A 19,475-nucleotide genomic window follows, 5' to 3' on the forward strand; every position below is an offset into this window, starting at 1 on the left:
GAGGAAGAGAGTTCGCATTGTCTGTTTGATTCTTTGGAGTATCTAGCCTTATTCCGCAAAGCATTATTCAGCAAAGCCTTAAGTAGTCTGGGTCTTGAGGGGCGCATAGCTGAAACCTCATCGGCTCCAGTCAAGGGGGGGTGAAAGTACTAAAAGCTCCCAAGTTTTCAGTTCATTTCTGCTCTTGTTTCCAGAACTCTTCTTCCTAAGGAAGGTGATTCGCAATTCAAAGACCTATCTTAACGGAGACTGGACTTCGCTCTTCGAAGAACCCATGAAGCTTCAGCATATGCAATTCGAGCTTCATGTGCCTCCAGAGCCTCAATGATGTGGCTTGATCAATTACTTGATAACCCAGAGACTGACCAGGCTAGATTGCGCAGGACCCTGGTCAAGCTACACAAGGCTGCAGCATTTGTAGCTGACAGATCACTTGATGCAACACAATTTGCTGCTAGGGCCATGTCCACAGGGGTGGTAGCTTGCCACAACCTCTGGCTGTGCCTGTGTCACTGGGACGCTGACAATACAATCTGCACAACAGAACTCCCTTCAGAGAACCTGAGAGGATACTGATTACAACCAAAGCCAGTCTTCTGCGGTGGGTTGCCCATTGCAGTGCCCTCTTTGTTCAAGGCCAGTGGATGCCTTCCGAGTGACACCTCAGCATAAACTTGATGGAGTTACGAGCAGTGCGTCTGGCCCTCCTCCACTTTCACCCAAAGCTCCATCTGATCAGCTTTCTCATTCATACCAACAACGTCAGCATGAAGATGCATTTGAACCATCAAGGGGGCACACGATTGAGGGCCCTCCAGGTGGAATCAGTTCTCATTTTCAATTGGGCCGAACATCACCTACATTCCTTGAGAGCAGATCATCTCAGTGGTGACCTCAATATAGCAGCAGACTGGCTCAGCAGATAACAGGTCCTTCCTTGGGAGTGGAAATTGCATCCCAGGGTATTCCGTCAACTGCAGTGTCGATTCAGTCCCTTCATTGCCAATCTCTTTGCCTCATCTCAGAATGCCCAACTTCCAAGGGTTTTTGCCCAATATCATCAGCAGGGTGCTGAAGCAATCAACACATTGACAACCCCTTGTCCAAGAGGAATACTCTATGCCAGCGCTTCCCAACTAGTGGGCCACCAGATGTTGTTGGACCACAATTCCCATCTTTCCTGATGATTGGCAATGCTGGCTGAGGCTGATGGGAGTTGTGGTCCAACAACATTTGGTGGCCCAGTAGTTGGGAAAGGCTGTTCTATGCCTTCCCACCAGTTCTGCTGCTGGCAGGCACGATCAAGAGGATTCATCTGTAATGTGCACAGATTGTTCTTCTGGAGCCCTATTGGCCACGTAGGCCATGGTTTTTGGATCTGCTGGCTCTCAGCCCAGTAACCATGGTGTGTACCATCGTCACAGGAACTGCTATTTTTGGGTCCAGTTCATCATCTGGATCCCGACTGGCTGAGTCTGACAGCCTGGGTGTTGAATGTAACCACTTGAAGCATTTGGAGTGCTCTAAGGATGTTATAGGTACCATTTTGGCCTCTAGAAGGCCTTCTGTAGTCCGCATATATCAGGCCATGTGGTCAGCCTTTGCTGCATGGTGTTTTAAACAATAACTCCGTTCTTCTGGAGCTAAAGTTAATTGCTTACTTGGTTTTCTTCATGTAGGTCTGTCAATGGGACTGAAGCCTAATATGCTCTGCAGGCAGGCCTCATCCATATTGTCCGTACGATTGGACCAGCCTTCTCTTGGAATACACCCCTTGGTCAAGCATTTCCTGAGGGGGGCATCTCTCCTGTCACCACCTGTGGTCCATCGGTTTCCCTCTTGGAGCCTTCCAGAAGTCCTTCAGGCACTGCAGTGTCCTCCTTTTGAGCCAATCAAGTCTGCATCGTCATGTCTGCTCTCGTACAAAGTCCTGTTCCTTGTGGCAGTTACTTCAGCCCGGAGGGTATTGGATCTGGCAGCCTTGTCCATTGCCCACCATCTCTGCGTCTTCCATGAGGACTCTGTGATATTGCATCCAGATCCCACTTTGCGACCTAAGGTTTCTTCCGTCTTTCACTGCAGTCAGGATATCATCTTGCCTTCCTTTTGCCCTATGCCAACTCATCCCCTGGAGAAGGCCTGGCACTCCCTGGACGTACGTCGAGCCTTGAAGGTCTACCTGTCCAGGATCTGGGACATTCGTCTGAGTCTCTTTTCATCTGGTTTCATCTGAGGACATTGGGGAAGAAGGTCACAAGCTCAACACTCTCTCATTGGCTGTGGGCTTGGATTAACCTGGCTTATGAATCTCTTCGGATACTAGTGCCTCAGAACATCATAGCCCACTCTACGAGGTCAGCAGCCACTATGGCTGCTTTCGTAACCAACGCACCCATTGCAGATATTTGTAAGGCAGCAGTGTGGTCCATGCCTAATACTTTTATTAGACACTATAAAGTAGATCGTTTGGCTTCAGCAGATGCCTCTTTTGGTAGGCGAGTTCTGCAGCTGGTATTATCTTCATCTTAGGCAGCCTGGCCCCGCCCCACTGGGACTGCTTTGGTACATCCCACCTGATGGTTTGCTACCTGGGGGAAACGGACCATTGGTCTCACCTGAAGGGTGGTTTCATTTCTAGAGTTTGCATCTCCTGTGTTAGTTAATGCATAAGATATGTTACTGCTAAGGCTGTTCTCTATGTTCTTACTGTTTATGCATATTTTCTGTTTGGAGTCAAGTTGTGCATTAGTACGTTTGCTGCTCCTTGCATTTTTCTCTGAGCATGTTCTGTCTGAAGAGAGATGTCTGGATCCGGGGCACACTTCATCCGGAGTGGAATGGGGTCAAGCTGGATGGAGCAGCTGAAGTCTTGACTCTTGCATTGGTAAGTGCTTCCACCAGACTGTATTCAAAGGCAGTGCAGGCGGCAAAAAAACAACATTATGCAGCCACTATTAGGTCATCTCTCTGCCATCTAAATGGCTAATGCATAAGGTAACTAAATTTGTGATGTATTATTTTTATATTAAGTCTTTCTCTTCCATTTTATTGACACAAATGTTTTAATTTTTCTATGTATGTTTTATAACTGTTTTATTGGTCTATGACCGTAATAAATATATCCATCCATCCATCCATCCATCTCTCTGCCGCCCAGCGGAACTTTTCAGAATTGTCCGAGGGCTACTGTATCCTGCCCCTCAGGACATGTCTGAGTCATCGGTGGCCCGCTGTGAAGAGTTTGCTGGACACTTCCAAAATAAGATCTCTTGCATCTGTTGGGACTTAGACTCCCAGTTTATGGCAGCTGATCCAAATGAGATGTCTGGAGCACAGTCTTGTCATGTTTTATTGGATGAGTTTCAGTTTGTTCAGCTCGAGGAAGTGGACAAGGTGCTTGGACAGGTACGGGCAACCACTTCGATACTGGATCCTTGCCCCTCTTGGCTAATAAAATCTAGCAGGGATGGAACAGCTAGTTGGGCCAAGGAGGTGATAAATGCCTCTTTACGAGAGGGAGTGGTCCCTGGCCCTCTGAAAGAGGCGGCAGTGAGACCACTCCTGAAAAAACCTTCCTTGGACCCAGATAATTTCAACAGCTACAGACCAGTAGCGCATGTTCCATTCCTGGGCAAGATCTTGGAACGAGTGGTTGCTGGCCAGCTCCAGGCACTGTTGGATGAAACCGATTTTCTAAATCCATTTCAATCGGGTTTCAGGCCTGGTTTCGGCACCGAGACAGCCTTGGTCGCCCTGTACGATGACCTATATCGGGAGAGGGACGGAGGGAGTGTAACTCTGTTGATTCTCCTAGATCTCTCAGCGGCTTTTGATACCATCGACCATGGTATCCTTCTGGAGAGGCTCGCAGAGTTGGGAGTTGGGGGTACTGCTTGGCAGTGGTTCCACTCCTACTTGGCGGGTCATCTCCAGAAGGTAGTGCTTGGGGAACATTGCTTGACACCGTGGGCTCTCCAATGTGGGGTCCCGCAGGGGTCGGTCTTGTCTCCAATGCTTTTCAACATCTACATGAAGCTGTTGGGTGCGGTCATCAGGAGTTTTGGAGTGCGTTGTCATCAGTATGCTGATGACACGCAACTCTACTTCTTCTTTTCATCTTCTGCAGGTGAGGCTGTCGATGTGCTAAACCGTTGCCTGACCTCGATAATGGACTGGATGAGAGCTAACAAACTCAGACTCAATCCTGACAAGACTGAGATGCTGTTGGTGAGGGGTTTCTCTGATCAGATGGTGGATATATACCCTGTCCTGGATGGGGTTACTCCTAAAGGAGCGGGTTCGTAGCTTGGGAGTTCTTTTAGATCCTTCCTTGTCACTAGAGGATCAAGTAGCCTCGGTGGCACGGAATGCATTCTACCATCTTCGGTTGGTAGCCCAGCTACGTCCCTATCTGAGCAGAGAGGACCTTAAATCAGTGGTACATGCTCTGGTAACCTCGCAACTGGACTACTGCAATGCGCTGTACGTAGGGCTGCCTTTGAGGACAGTTCAGAAGCTTCAGCTAGTGCAAAATGCGGCTGCCAGACTGATAACAAGAACTAAGCGGTCCGAACACATAACACCTGTTCTGGCCCGCTTGCACTGGCTTCGACCTATAAAGCCTTATACGGCGCGGGACCACAATACCTGTTGGAACGCCTCTCCCAATATGAACCTGCCCGTACACTGCGCTCTTTATCGAAGGCCCTCCTCCGAGCTCCGTCCCACAGGGAGGCTCGGAGGGTGGTTACAAGAACTAGGGCCTTTTCGGTGGTGGCCCCCGAACTGTGGAACAGTCTCCCCGATGAGGTACGCCTGGCGCCGACGCTGCTGTCTTTTCGGCGCCAGGTTAAAACCTTCCTCTTTTCCAGGGCTTTTAATCTAACTTAATTCTGTTTTAAATTGTATTGTAATTGTTTTTAGATCTCCCATTCTCTGTACTTTGTGGTTTGTTTTATTGGATTTTATTGTATTTTGTATTAATTTGTTGTTCACCGCCCAGAGAGCTATGCTAGTCTGGCAGTATATAAATTTAATAAATAAATAAATAAATTCCTGCCTTTGGACACTAGACGGCACTACTACCCACCTGATGGTGTGATACCTGGGGAAACCACCCTTCTGGTGAGACCAATGGTCCGTTCCTTTTCTGAAGAGCAGGTTCCTGAAGGGAGTTCAGGGAGACTATTATTCCTCTCTGTGAGAGTTGTCCTACATAGTGTTTAATGATTCCATTTTGTGCCCAGTGCTTTTAACATGAAATAATTGATGAGGTTATCTGGAGTTATAGGGCACAATGTCATCAGTATGCTGATGACACCCAGCTCTATTTCTCCATCCAGGTGAAGCAGTGGCATCCTTGAACACATGATTGTGATTGGTAATGGACTGAATAAGGGTAACTAAACTTAAACTTAATCCAGACAAGACAGAATTGATAGTGGACTCAGTGGACCATTTGGATGGTGAAAGGCCTTTCTGGACAGGATCACACTTTCCCATAAAGGTTCAGTTTTGTAGCTTGGGAGTAATTCTGGACCTAGCTTTACTCCTTGATTTGCAAGCCATGGCAGTGGCTTCAAGTGCTTTCTATTAGCTTTGACTGTTATGTGGCTATGACTTTACTGGAAGATTGACTACGCCTTGATGACCTCTAGATTATATTTTTGTAATGGATTCTATATGGGGCTGCTGATGAACATGATTCAAAAATTTAAATTGGTAAAGAATTCTGCTGCCTGACAAGTAATGGGCATAAGTCATAGTATGTTAAAACTGTAGTGAAATATAGTCACTGCTTTTATTCTTGAATCCAGTTGAAATAGTTGGTAGTTATTTTTAAAGCCCTAAATTATCAGGGAGATGCTTCTCCATATGAGCCTCTGTGAAATTTGAGCTCACCTGGCAAGGACCTGATTTGTCTCCTGAGCCAAGTTTGGTTAAGAACTTTGGTGCTTGTAAAAAGCTTGTCTTGAACAAGATGCATAATTTTAAAGACCATGAATTCTTCTTCAGCTCAAATCAAAATCCAAGGGTGTGAAGAATTCCAAGGGTGCTTTTCGTTATTCCTGCTAGTGCTCCAACACACCCAACACACACCCCTATCCTTTATTGGTCGAGTAGTAGCAATTGCAGTGCTTCATGAGGAGAGGAGTGAAGTTTTTCTTCCCCCTCATCCTTTGCTATCACCCTGGTGCTGTGGGTAGTCATCTGCTGTCGCAGAAAACCCATTTGACAGTGAGTGTTAGGAAAAAATGTGATCTCTCTTGGACTGGGTTGATTTTGGTGGGGGACATTTTGGCTTGAACACCAAAAGAATGAATTGTGGTGGCCATTTAACCCCCCCTTTAACCTTTAACCTTTTTGTGCTCAGGTGCACTGCTACCCAGGCAGCAGGGAAGGGAGGAGAAAACATTGTTTCTGTTCTCTCCCTGCATGCCAGAGATGTTGTTTCCACTGCTCCCATTTGACAAGTAAGTAAAGGGAATGGGAGAGTGTGTTTTGGGGTGTGGCAGGAAGGGGTTTTTCATGCAATGACACATGACAGCAATGGGTGGGGGAATTTAACTAGTCTTCTAAAAGATTCCTCAAAAAACTTCGAAAGAACCTGGATAATTTCTGAGTAATCAGAGGAGAGCTCAAATATCTCTAGTACCATCCTATTTGGATAACAAGATGGCATTCAAGAAAAATGGCAGTCCCCAGATTCTGGAATGCCTTTCCATTGGTTGGTGGTCATGCTGTAAGGCTGTTCTGAAAAATTGCAGATGAAATGGGGGCTTTTGGAGTGCCCAAAGCCTTCTCCTATAACCCAGAAAAGTTTTCCTCTGTTTTGTCTGTTCATGTACTGTTTGCTGCCCCTCTGAGCAGCTTTTGTGCCATTCTTGTTTTTTTCACCAAGGCTGCTGCTTCCTAACAAAGTTATATTCAGCCAGTCACAGATCATGTGGCGAATATGAGGATGCCACAATAGCAAATAACCAGTCAGTTTTGTTGTTGTAACTAAGTCACTGGTAGTGTCTGTCTTTCTGAATTGGCAGCAGCAATGCTTTCTGGATTGCATTTCTGTGACAGATGGCAGGCAGAAAGACTTAATGCTTACTAAAGGAAGAAGGAGAGTGCAGCCATTGTTTCTGCTGCCATCTTCCAAATAAGGTGGATGGCTAGAGGCCCCTTGTTGTGTAGATGGTCTCTCTGTGTGTGGTTTTCTTTGGCTCCTCCTGTTTGCCATTCTTTGATTTTTTTTGCACATAAATGAAGATGCTACTATTGTGTTTTTCAGAGTTGATTCCTTTTGGGTGTTTGATATTTTGCAGCTGTTTAATCATTGTTTTAATTTCTCAGTTGTATTGGTTTTAACTGGTCTTACATGTTTTTATGAATTGTCATTTGTGCACTACTTTGGGACTGTTGTTTAGGAAGTTATATAAAGATTTTGTGAAAAGTGGTATAAATTTTTAAAATTTGTTTATGATATTAATCTGTTTCCTCCCATAGTTTTTACTTTCTTATACCAGTGTTACATCAAGTCTCACAAAATTTAGATCAGTAGTGAATAAATATTTGCTTTTACTAAATTATTAATTAGTCTTCCTCTTTGGGTGCATTGTTGTATCTTTCATTTAGATTTCCAAGAGCCATATGCTGTGGTCGTTCTTCTAGAAAAAGATTTAGTACTTATTGATCTTGCACAAAATGGGTAAGAATTCAGAAGATAATGTGTGTTTCTTGCATGCTACCATGGTTACAGTTTACCAATTAAGGCTGTTCCATTTAACAAAACACTTAGTTTTCTGTTGTGATTTGCTTTGTATGAACCTGATTTGCTGGAGCTTTTGAAAAGATTTTGAAAGAATAACTGCAAATAGTCCCCCTGCCTCTTTTTGTTTCTAATGAGGAATGAAGAACTGAAGATAACTCACAGTGAATTGTTTTCTACAGTAATTCAGTGGCCCAATTAGAATATCATGCTAAACTATAGAGTGCTTACTCATGTGCTCCCTCTCTTGTTGTGTGACTAGGAGGATTTTGGAAGCTTTTGCTTCTGCTTAACAACAGTTTGTTGTGTTGTCCAGCCCAAGAAACTGTGGTTAATGTTAACAGTGATTATTTTGACACAAGTCAACTTCAAATCATAGTTAATAAAATTACCAGATGGTATGGCAAGCTGCATATAATCAAAGGCAGAAGCTTCCAAACTGCTCTTCCTGGCCATGCAGGAGGAGTAGTAGGGAGTGCATGAGACTGAGGCTTGCTGTGGCTTGTTTCTGTCATTTATGTAACTCTATGGTTCAGCGTGATGTGTGAATTGGGCCAATATGGCACACAATATGCAGATTCAGACACATTGGGGAGGGGGATGAATGTGGATGTGTACTTGCTGTGCTGCAAAGTAAGAGATTATGTGGACTGCACATGCCCACATTAATGAGACTCAGCTTGTTTTTTTTACCTTTTTGAGGTAGAAGGATCACAAACATCATGTGCATATACTGCCAGTATTGCAGATTACATTGTATGTGTCATGGCTGCTGTACGTGCACACTGATCTACCACCTACATGCCTCTAATGTACTGAACTACATAACTGAATATTTTAATGTACTATGTTTATAAGGTTACTAATGGCTAGTTAGTCAAATTAATAAATGAAATTCTGACCCCTTTATTTTTTCTTGCTTTTAGCTGTTGCTATGTTTTGTTACAGCTGCTAATTTTCATCTTAAATATAATGTTAACTTCTGTGTAAAATTTGATTATACCTGTACCTATAGCAGTAGATCATATTACAGTTGTGTTATCACAAAGTAGTTTCAGAACTTTGCTGACTTTTGAGATGAGTGATTCATCAGCATTTTATTTAAGTGTGAATTTTCTGCATAGTATATCACACAAGAAGTTTACTATTATATCTTCTCTTGTGTGTTCCAAAGGTGCTGGTGTTCCAAAGAAATTTGTACATTTATATTTCTTCAAGTAGATTGTAACTATTTGAGCTCCCCCATTTGCTCCCTTTCTTGTATTTGCTTGTATTCATTTACTAATTTTTGTTTCTTGACATTTTTATCATAGTTTAAAACCATCTTGGGGAAAAGTGTTAATCAGAATTTATATATCATAAATAACTGATGCCCTTCTGTTCTCCCCCCATTAAAGGTATCCTATATTTGAGAATCCCTATCCCTTGAGTATACATGAATCTCCAGTCACCTGTTGTGAATATTTTGCTGATTGTCCTGTGGACCTTATTCCAGCACTTTATTCAGTTGGGGCTCGACAGAAGCGTCAAGGTTATAGTAAAAAGGTACCAAAAGGAGTTAATATCCTAATTGCTAAGCAATGGTATTATATGTGTTTGGATTTAATCAGCTTGTTTGTCTTAATTAGGAATGGCCTATCAATGGTGGAAACTGGGGTTTGGTCACACAGAGTTATCCAGAGATCATTATTACTGGGTAAGTAATAAGAGGGACATTAGTTTGGCCAAGACTGCTAGAGCAAAGAAGGAGTAATATTTTATCTTGTAATTTACAAACAGTTTACGGTAGTTTAAATAATAATGGGTATTGCATAATCCATGTATCACTGATCTCTCATGCTTGGAGTGAAATAGAACATTATGAACCTGAAATGCATTGCATCAAAGACCAGGACTTGATTCAGGAAAGGAAAGAGGACGGTGAATTTCTATTGCTTTGTCTCACCCCTTTCAATGGAAGGGAAGCAGTATATTTGGAGACGTTCATCCACAACAGCCACCTGCCTTATGAAATTTCACAGGCATTAACCCACTGCTGATATAGATAACCACCTTTTCTTAGAAACAGAAATGTAATCCAATTGAAAATTATAATTGCAAAAAGAGATTATTATAGGCTCAGACCTAAATGTCATGAGTTATTCAGTGCCTTTAGGTATAGACCTGGGATGGCGGACTCTGGAGGAAGATGAAGAGGCAGTTGAGGAGGAATGAGAGAGGAGACTGAGACAGCAGTGAAACCTCTCTGGGGAAAGTCTACCCCTGTCAGACAGTAATTCTGGAACAGGAATCCAGTTGCTCCTTCCCTGCCTGTTGGAGGCTGGGGAGAACTTGAAACCATGGCGTAGGGTGGCTGAACAGGATTCAAAGAAGTAGGCGGGTCCAGCATTGTCACCCTGCACCGAGCAACGCCTTTGCTGGTGGGAATAGACGCACCCATCTCGACAGAGTGCGCATCTGCAGGCTAGACATTCTCACACGGTTAATTCTCATGAGTAAGGTGTGTGCCCACCTTGGCTATAAAGCTTGTCAGGTGGGCATGAACTTGTTTGGAACAACATTGCTGTTCTCATAGCGTTTTGAACTTCATGCCCTGATTTTGGACTCTGGACTCCTGGCCTTGCTTCCTAGCTTGGTTAGCTCTTCCATCTTGTTGGTAGGAGCTCTGGGACTGAGTTTGTTCTTGCCTGCTGTTGCACCTGTATAGCAATATTAGAAGATGAACAGAACTAAACTGTTTTAAAATTAGAAGACCAAATCAAATTCTCTTTGTGGTAGTATACTTATATTAATGAAGTAGCGGGGAGAATTGGCATTTGTCCTCAAGAGATGACCACCAGTTGTTGTCATTGCAATGTATGGGGACTAACTTGTAGAACAGTCCTATTGATGTTTATGCAAAAGTAAGTTCCCCTGAGTTCAGTGGAGCCTCATCCTAGTAAATGTGTTTAGGATTGCAGCCTTTGCTGCTCTGGAACCCATTTTGTTCTGCAGAGCTCGGACTGCAACCTTAGTTGTACTGGAATTTAACCAGTTCTACAGAACAAAATAAATATACTATCTATTATGCATTTGAGAAGGTGTAAAACCCGCTATTCATCCCAGATTCTAAGGTCACTGGGACAAGAGGTGGTTTTAGCACCAATCATAGTGGTGTCCTCAAAGTTATTTACCCTCTTCCATATAATAAATGAATGTCTGCTATTGGGAAAAATAAAACTCTTCATTTAGGAACAAAATTACATAGGAAGCAAACTCTGCCCACCATTCTTGATGCTGTATGGCCTGGACAGCACCAACAGGATCTTCTTGGAAGTATTAAATGTTTCTACATTCAAAATATACATAGATACATTATACCTTCCTAGGACTTCCTCCAGCAAGCTTCCTTCAACTTGCAGCTCACCCAAGATCGGATAATGCTAAAAAGAAAATACAGCATATGGGTTTGTTACATCAGTTTAACATAACCAATTAATCTCATCATCCTTGCTGTCCCTTTGTCTGAAGAGATTTTTTTAAAAAACAAAATATTTCTTGTTTTGATAGGCATGCGGATGGATCAATCAAGTTTTGGGATGCTTCTGCAAGTGAGTGTTTTGCCAAGTTATGGAAGATTCTTATAAAAGGTGCTGCTGTTAAATGCTTGCCTTGTGGATGTGATATTCCTGGGATTACTCTTCTTTCCTTGTTCGTTCAAGTATTAATGCTCTGATCAGCTATGTTTAATATTCATTGAAATGAATGGTCTTAAATTAGTTGTGACTAGGAGCGGCCAGCATTGTGGGATGGTTCTACAAAGCCATCCTCCTGAAAGTGGCATCATTCCTTCTTACCTTGATGGTGTAAGGGCAGGACAGGGTGGCAGTGAGATTTGGACTGTGGAAGCACACCAACAGGAGCACCACATTGGCTCTGTCTGTGTGCCAGTGAAGCCCAAACCCCTCTACCCCTGCCCCATCCAGGTAAGCAGCAGCAGTACTGCTGCCAGGAGGGCAGTGCTGCACCATCATGCTGGCTGCTCCTGGTTGTGACTAAATTGTCCATTCAGTGTGAATAGGACTTAAGCATAATTAATGTCTATGCTAGAAGGTGATATGCAAGTCGGGTAGTAAGGAAGGTGATGGAGGAGATTATAATACAGGAGGTAGTTAGCTTGAGATAATAACAAATGATAACTGATCTCTCCATGAATAACCCGTATGACCTCTCTGAAACCCTCTTGTACACACAAATTGAAATCCTAGAAGAATGATCTTACTTAGAAATAACACTTTTTTGATTAACAATTGATTAATAATTGAGGACAGGATTGTTCTCTGGACAAGGGAAGGCTGAAAAGCCTTTATGCTCATGTGCTTTTAGATTCCGGCCATAAAACATAATGCCCAGGATCCAAAGGGCTGCATGCAATGATGCGTATGTGCATTATCACTCTCCTAGCCCCCATCTTCCTTCCGAAGTTCCTCAACATCCTGAAAAGGTATATCAGTTAGACACATATGCTGTGTGGGGTATGCTACTGGGGGGAGCAAATTGATACTCTCTCTAACACACACACCAGCTGCAGAGGAATTTTCTGTTTGTATATAGAACTCTTTAGGTATCAGCCAATGTGAATCGAAATGTGAGCACTGTAACCTTGTTCCATAACAGTCTTGTATGAACAATATTTTTGTTTCTAGAATGATGTTGATCTGTACATTTAACTAACTTTGTTTTTTATTTATTCCTAGTAACATTGCAAGTGCTATACAAACTAAAAACAGCTAAAGTCTTTGAAAAATCACGAAATAAGGATGACAGGCCTAGCACAGACATAGTAGATGAAGACCCATATGCCATTCAGATCATTTCATGGTGTCCAGAAAGCAGAATGCTGTGCGTAGCAGGAGTTTCTGCACATGTAATTGTTTACAGATTCAGCAAACAAGAAATTACAACAGAAGTGATTCCGGTAAATGGCTGTTCGCTATACTTGACATATATTTATGTTTGTTAATCCCTATATTTGGCCACTATATAAACTGGCAGTGTTAACTTGAACGTTTTGACTAGTTAGTTCTGTGTTCAGTGGTCATGTCACAATATGTGTTTTACCACATTCTTGGGTTCTACTGAATCCAGTGTTCATTAAATAGACAATTGTGTTTTGAAGACTATACAGTCTTTTACTGCACACTTACTTGGAAATAATATTAGCTGAAATGAGTGGGCATATTCATTACAAGTATGATGGAAATTGAGCTGAACGTTGCATTATTTAGGAAAATGAAAATTTGAAATTGGATTGAGCAAGTTTATTTTTTACTGAATGGCTGTTTAAAGATAAAATCCATAGTAGGGCCTTTGTCAAGTGTACTGCATACCTGACTTTATGAAGAGAATTTAATTAATTTTTTATGCAGTTTTGTTCTCTTTGTTTCACCCTTAAATCATAGACTGTGGTAGGATAGCTTCATAAATTGTTGGATTAGGCAGAATTCCTAAACCCATGCCAGTGAAGGTTTGGGACAGTTTGGGTTTGAGACCACCATCGTGTGTTGGTTGTCTTCATCTGGATTTGAACGGGGGGGGGAGTACGTTATCTGGACTGACAATATTGGAATATTTGATACTAGAGGTTGTCAAATTTTCCACAGGAGGACTGCCATCAAGCGGGTAACATAGCTCCACCTATTGTCCAAAGGCAAGAATGTTTTGAAGTCAAGACTAGGGGCATCAGGCCCCTCCCACTCTCCAGTTCATTCTTGCCTTTTGTCCGTGCAAGTTGGAGTATAAGATAGCGTAGATACGTTTTGTGTATCTGTGTGACAGGTGCAGAGATTTGTGTGTGTATTCCTGGTCGTTTCCTTCCCTCTGTTATTTAATTTAGTGTGTGTGGGACTGATTGTTCTTTTTCTGTCTTTGTTTTTTATTGTCCTGGGGAATTTCTTTGGGGGGTTGCTCTTCGCCCTTGTTTCCTCAGTCCCTGCCTGAACGGCGACTTACTGGGAGACCACGGCTGCGGCTCTCCCTTCCTCAGGCGGCGGACGCAGCCTTAATCCAGGAGCTTGCTGCTGCAGCTTCCTGCTCTGCGCCTCCGCTGTCTCGTGTATTTTATAGATTGCCGCCTACTTTTGCGGTGGCTCCCTTGGTCTTTCCTCCACAGGAGCCTGCGGCTGCGGCTCTTTTTGCCTTTCCAGTGGCCCTTTATTTAGTTGGGCTGCTCCGTCTCCCTCCCTCCCTGGCTCGTTCCGCAGCATTTTAAATCTCGCCGCAACTGACCTCAGGAGCCTGCGGCTGCAGCTCCTTCCCGTTTTGCAGCTTTCTTTGCCGATTGCCCCCCCCGCTAGCTGCGACTGTCTCAACGACTGTAGGGATTTCGCAGGCCGTTCTGCCTCCTTGGCAGTGATTTTCACGGCTGGCCCTTAAAGCTGCGATTGTGTCCTTCAGCTCTACGGCTGTAGAGCTTATTTTGACGCCGCTCTGCTGCAGCAGTGTTTTCGGTCGGCCCTGTTTCAGCTCACTGATGTTCTTCAGTGACCGCCATTGCTTCTTCCTCGTCCCTACGCTTTTCTGATTGGCTTATTTTCCCGCTCTTTTAGCAGGCGCCATTTTATTCGTTCCCCCTTTTCCTGCCTTTTCTGTTTAACCCTTACAACAGTAAAGGATTCTTTTCAAGGCCTTTTTTGTCAGTTTCTGTGTGCGTGCTGCAGAGTACAATAATAGAGGATTCTTTTCAAGGCCTTTTTTGTCAGTTTCTGTGTGTGTGCTGCTGAGTAGAACACAGGTCTCTCAACTCAAACTGCTGACTGAGGCTGACTACTGAAGCTGTTTGGAACTGTACGTTCTGCCCCATCCGTGGCCATGTACCAAGCCTGTTTGGAACTGTACATTCTGCCCCATCCGTGGCCGTGTACCAAGGCTGTTCGAAATTATACATTCTGCCCCATCCGTGGCCGTGTACTAAGGCTGTTTGGAACTGTATATTCTCCCCCATCCGCGGGCGTATACTTAGCCATCTGAGCCGGTGCATTCTGCCCCATCCGTGGCCGTGTACTGAGCCTGTTGGGTCTGTACATTTTCCACAGGTAGCCTGCCATCAGATTGGGTAGTACTGCCATCTAGCGTCCGAAGGCAAGAATGCACTAGAGTTAAAACCTGGGGCTCGAGCCCCTCCCACTCCAGTCTTCATTCTTGCCTCCGTCCGAGGCAGATCGGAATTTAGACAGAGCGTAGCTAAGTCTTTATTTTCAACTATTCTCCTTATCGCTTTACCTCTTTATTTCTTCGGGGTTTCCCCTGAGGCTCCACCAGCAGCAGCTGCTGCTTTCCTGTTTAGCGGGGGCTCCGCGGCTGCAGTCCCCCCCTTTTCTCCGTTTGTTATTCAGCCTTCTGAGGCTCCACCAGCAGCGGCTGCTGCTTTCCCGTTTAGCGGGGGCTCCGCAGCTGCGGTCCCCCCCTCCCTTTTTTCCATTTGTTATTCAACCTTCTGAGCCTCCAACAGCAGCGGCTGCTGCTCTCTCTTTTTTGCGGGGGCTCCGCGGCTGCGGTTCCCTCCCTCATTTTTTCCGTTTGTAATTCAGTCTTCTGAGGTTCCAACAGCAGCGGTTGCTGTTTTATCATCTAGCGGGGGCTCCGCAGCTGCGGTCTCCCCCCTCATTTCCGTCTGTAATTCAGCCTCTACATAGGGAAGCTTGCGGCGGTAGCTCCCTCGTAGACACCCCGCCCATTTCCTCCCTCAGGGATTACTGAAGCCTCTTGTGGCGCTCCCGTTTTCCCACCAACCCTGATATCGCGGCCGCCATTGTTAATAATTTATTCAATTCTTTTACAGAGGCCCCTCAGCCCGGCTGTTCATTCAGCCCAGCTTGGGCTTAATTAGGCTTACTGATATCGCCTCTCTCGCCTGTTTTTGGCACCCTCCGGTGGCATATCCTTCCAGCTGGCTCCCGGCCGTTTTCAAACCCTTCTAGGGCCTTAGTGAGAGGCTCCGATATCGCGGCCGCCATTTTGTTTCGTTTTTTGCCGCTTTTTTCTTTTCTAATATTTTTCTCACTTGTGGGACTTGGGTAGTCTCCTGTTAACAAACATATACTCACCTAATATATTCACCTAATCAGTATTTCCCTCAGACACATCAAGTAGCCCTGTTGTGGGACTTGTGCAGTGTCCTGTTAACAAACTTATATTCACCTAATCAGTATTTCCTTCAGATACATCAAGTAGCCCTGTTATACCACACCTTCCCCATTGTGTGTGTGTATATTTGTAGGTGCACCTCCAGTAGCCCTGTTATACCACACCTTCCCCATTGTGTGTGTGTATATTTGTAGGTGCACCTCCAGTAGCCCCGTTATACCACACCTTCCCCATTGTGTGTGTGTATATTTGTGGGTGCACATCCAATTGACTTATGCTCCATCTTCGGCGGCGCATTATTAGTCTGTGCACCTTGGCGGTACCGCACCTTCCCCATTGAGTGAGTGTATCTAGCCCTGGCCACACTGCGATTGTTAAATAAGGCTTATATTTTCTGGCAGTGTAACTAGCGGTCTCGCACCTTCCCCATTGTGTGCGTGTACTTAGCTCATGGCCAAGTTGGCAGTGTAACTAGCGGTCTCGCACCTTCCCCATTGTGTGTGTGGACTTTGCTCGTGGCCAAAGTGGCAGCGTAACTAGCGGTCTCGCACCTTCCCCATTGTGTGCGTGTACTTAGCTTGGCGCCAACCTTACCCGAGTCGTTATTTTCCTCGTGCTGGGCGTACTTACCCCTGTCATACTGTCTCTAGTCTGTCCTATACTATTTCTACCTTAGCTCTGTTACCGCTCCTTCCCCATTGTGGGCGTTCATTCAGAGATTGACATGGCGGATTTGAACCCTGAGGTGACAATATCCCCTGAAGCAGGCCGTCCATCACCACGCCAGCCAGCTAAACATAAACACGCCAAGGCAAAAGCAAAGACTAAACACCTGTCTGGTCGCCGGGCACCCAAGAAGGCACGCTACGTATCACCCTCGCTTCCGGAGAAACCTCGCCATGCAGCCGTTCCTGCACTTTTCCAGTCTCCTTCTGAGTCATCAGAGGAAGAGTTTGAAGGATTCCCCAGTCAAGCTCCTCAAACTCCGCCTGGGCAGCCTCAAATTCCTCCTCAGGAACAGGTGCTACCGTCTTCCACTCTCCCAGGGATACAGTTGACCCCTGTCTTCCTGCAACAACTACGAGAGCTGCTGGGGTGCCTATCCCAACCCCAGCCTTCTCTACATTTGTCTTCTCAGCCCGGAACCTCGCGACAGCCCAGCTCTGCGAGACACCCTGGTGACGATACTGATGCTCCGCTACCCTCTCCTAACCCATATGAGGTGGTCAGGGGTAGACTGGACGTAGAGCAATCTCAGACTGATGACTACATGAACGTTTTTCAGACTGACCTGGATGAATGGAGTGGGGAATCTGACCAGGAGGAGGAGATCTCCTATCGCCTATTTGACCTGGCGGATTTCTCTCATCTGTCACGTAGAGTCATGGACACTCTTGGCATTCAACCAGAACTTGTACAGCCGGTTGTCCCTCCTGTCAAGGGTGCCAGAGTTCTCAAGTCCCCCAGATCAGTGCAGCACTTCATTCCCGTACCAGACCCCATTAAAAAACTGACCAGAGAAGAATGGGCCCGTCCCCTTCGTGCACGTCGTTCCTCAAACTTAGCCAACAAGCTCTATACCCTTGACCCGGAATTCATGTCCTTTCTGAACGTCCCGGGGGTGGACCAACCTATTTCCAATCTTGTATCCCGGTCTCTCCTCCCAAAGGAAGGCGAATCACTGTTGAAGGACCCCTATGAGAGGAGGCTTGACTTTGTCTTCCGTAAGATCCATGAGGCTTCCGCTCACTCCATCTGGGCCTCTTCTACCGCCTCTATCTTCTCACGGGCTTCCATGATGTGGTTAGAGGATCTCCTTGACGACCCCAACCCGGATCCCGCCAAACTAAGGAAATGTATCCTCAAGATACACAAGGCTGCTGCCTTTGTGGCCGACGCCACGTTAGACGCTTCCCATCACGGTGCACGCGCCCTTGCGGCTGAAATTGTAGCTCGTCATACCCTATGGCTCAAACATTGGGATGCCGATTCAACTGCCAGAACCAACTTATCCTTAGCTCCATACTCGGGATCTATGCTCTTCGGCGAGGATGCACTCAAAGCAGTCCTTGTCGACCCCAAGGACAATCGTAAACCTGCACTAGCTACGGCCAAAAGAGATGACCGCAGACCCGTGCGACGGTTTACTTCTTACCGTTCCTTCCAACCCTTTCGGAGAGGACGACCTGGTGGACAAGGACGGGATAGCAGGCCTACAAATTTCCGTTCCTCCAAGGCACCCTGGCCCAGACAACGCTCACAATACAGGGGCCAATACCAGAGCAGGCAGGCATATGGCAGAGGAACCCGTCAGCGCAGGCAGTTCTGACTCCATCCCCATTGGAGGCAGACTCTCCTTCTTCTCCAGCATCTGGCTAAACTTGACAAACATCTCCTGGGTCAGACTTCTCTTCACCCAGGGCTACAATATAGAATTTTGGCGGACACCACTGGACAAATTTTGCATCTCCCCCATCTCCAGGGCACGCAAAAAGGTCATGCAGGACGCCCTACAACATCTACTAGAGATAGCCACTATAGATCCTGTTCCTCCATCCGAACGGGTACAAGGTGTGTACTCCGTCCTCTTTACGGTTCCCAAGCGAGACTCCTCATGGAGGGCGGTCTTAGACCTCAAGGGCCTCAACCGCTTCGTCAAATACCGCCACTTCAAGATGGAATCTCTGGCGTCTATTGTAGAGGCTCTACAACAAGGGGACTTTATCGCATCCATCGACCTGAAGGACGCTTACTTACACATCCCAATTTGCCCGGGTCACAGACGGTTCCTGAGATTTGCACTAGGCCACCTCCATTTTCAATACCGGGCCCTTCCATTCGGCCTCTCCTCGGCCCCCCGAGTCTTCACCAAAGTGATGGCCACCATGCTGGCGTATCTCCGCCTCCAGGGGGTCCATATTTATGCTTATCTCGACGACCTCCTCCTCCGAGCAGGCTCTCACATCCTGGGACTTGGCCAACAGGCAGATGCAGTTCACCCTAGAGGCACTACATTCTCACGGCTGGCTGATCAATGCCGAAAAAAGTCATCTACAACCAACTCAGCGCCTCCAGCACTTAGGAGCAATACTGGACACATCCCTAGCCATGTTATTTCTGTCCCCAGACCGTATTGCTTCCATCACAGCCATGGCAACCTTACTTCTACATCGCCCTACAGCAGATGTCATGTTTCTTGCCCTGTTTCTCGGGGCAATGATCTCCTCCATCCACATCGTTCCGTGGGCCCGACATCATTCCAGACCTTTACAATGGGCTCTCCTACCTTTTCAAGTGGACATTTCCAGGTCCAACCATCGCGTAATTCCGCTGGGCCAATCTCTGAAGCAATCATTCCGCTGGTGGGTATCCACAACTTCCCTCACCAAGGGGACACCGTTTCGGGACCCAACCAGAGTCCTAATCACCACGGATGCCAGTCTGTCCGGCTGGGGAGCCCATTGCAACTCCACCTTTGTCCAAGGCGTGTGGTCAACCCAGGACCTAAGTCACAACATCAACTGGCTGGAGCTCAGAGCTGCTCATCTGGCTCTGAGACACTTCCAGCCACTATTCGCTCTACAACATGTCC

The 19,475-nt window shown here is 45.8% G+C and overlaps 1 protein-coding gene across 7 annotated transcripts in view; it reads left to right on the top strand.

Moving 5' to 3' along the window:
- The window catches only part of STXBP5 (syntaxin binding protein 5), a 251,237-nt gene that overhangs the window by 129,683 nt on the left and 102,079 nt on the right, over positions 1-19,475 (top strand). For all 7 annotated transcript variants that reach the window (XM_061624073.1, XM_061624075.1, XM_061624077.1 and 4 more), the window contains 5 exons: positions 7,627-7,699; positions 9,157-9,304; positions 9,388-9,455; positions 11,309-11,349; positions 12,496-12,716. In XM_061624073.1, coding sequence (XP_061480057.1) covers positions 7,627-7,699; positions 9,157-9,304; positions 9,388-9,455; positions 11,309-11,349; positions 12,496-12,716 — 551 coding nt within the window. The remainder of the gene's footprint in view (positions 1-7,626; positions 7,700-9,156; positions 9,305-9,387; positions 9,456-11,308; positions 11,350-12,495; positions 12,717-19,475) is intronic.

Source organism: Rhineura floridana, chromosome 4 (genome assembly GCF_030035675.1).
Source record: "Rhineura floridana isolate rRhiFlo1 chromosome 4, rRhiFlo1.hap2, whole genome shotgun sequence".
NCBI lineage: Eukaryota > Metazoa > Chordata > Lepidosauria > Squamata > Rhineuridae > Rhineura > Rhineura floridana.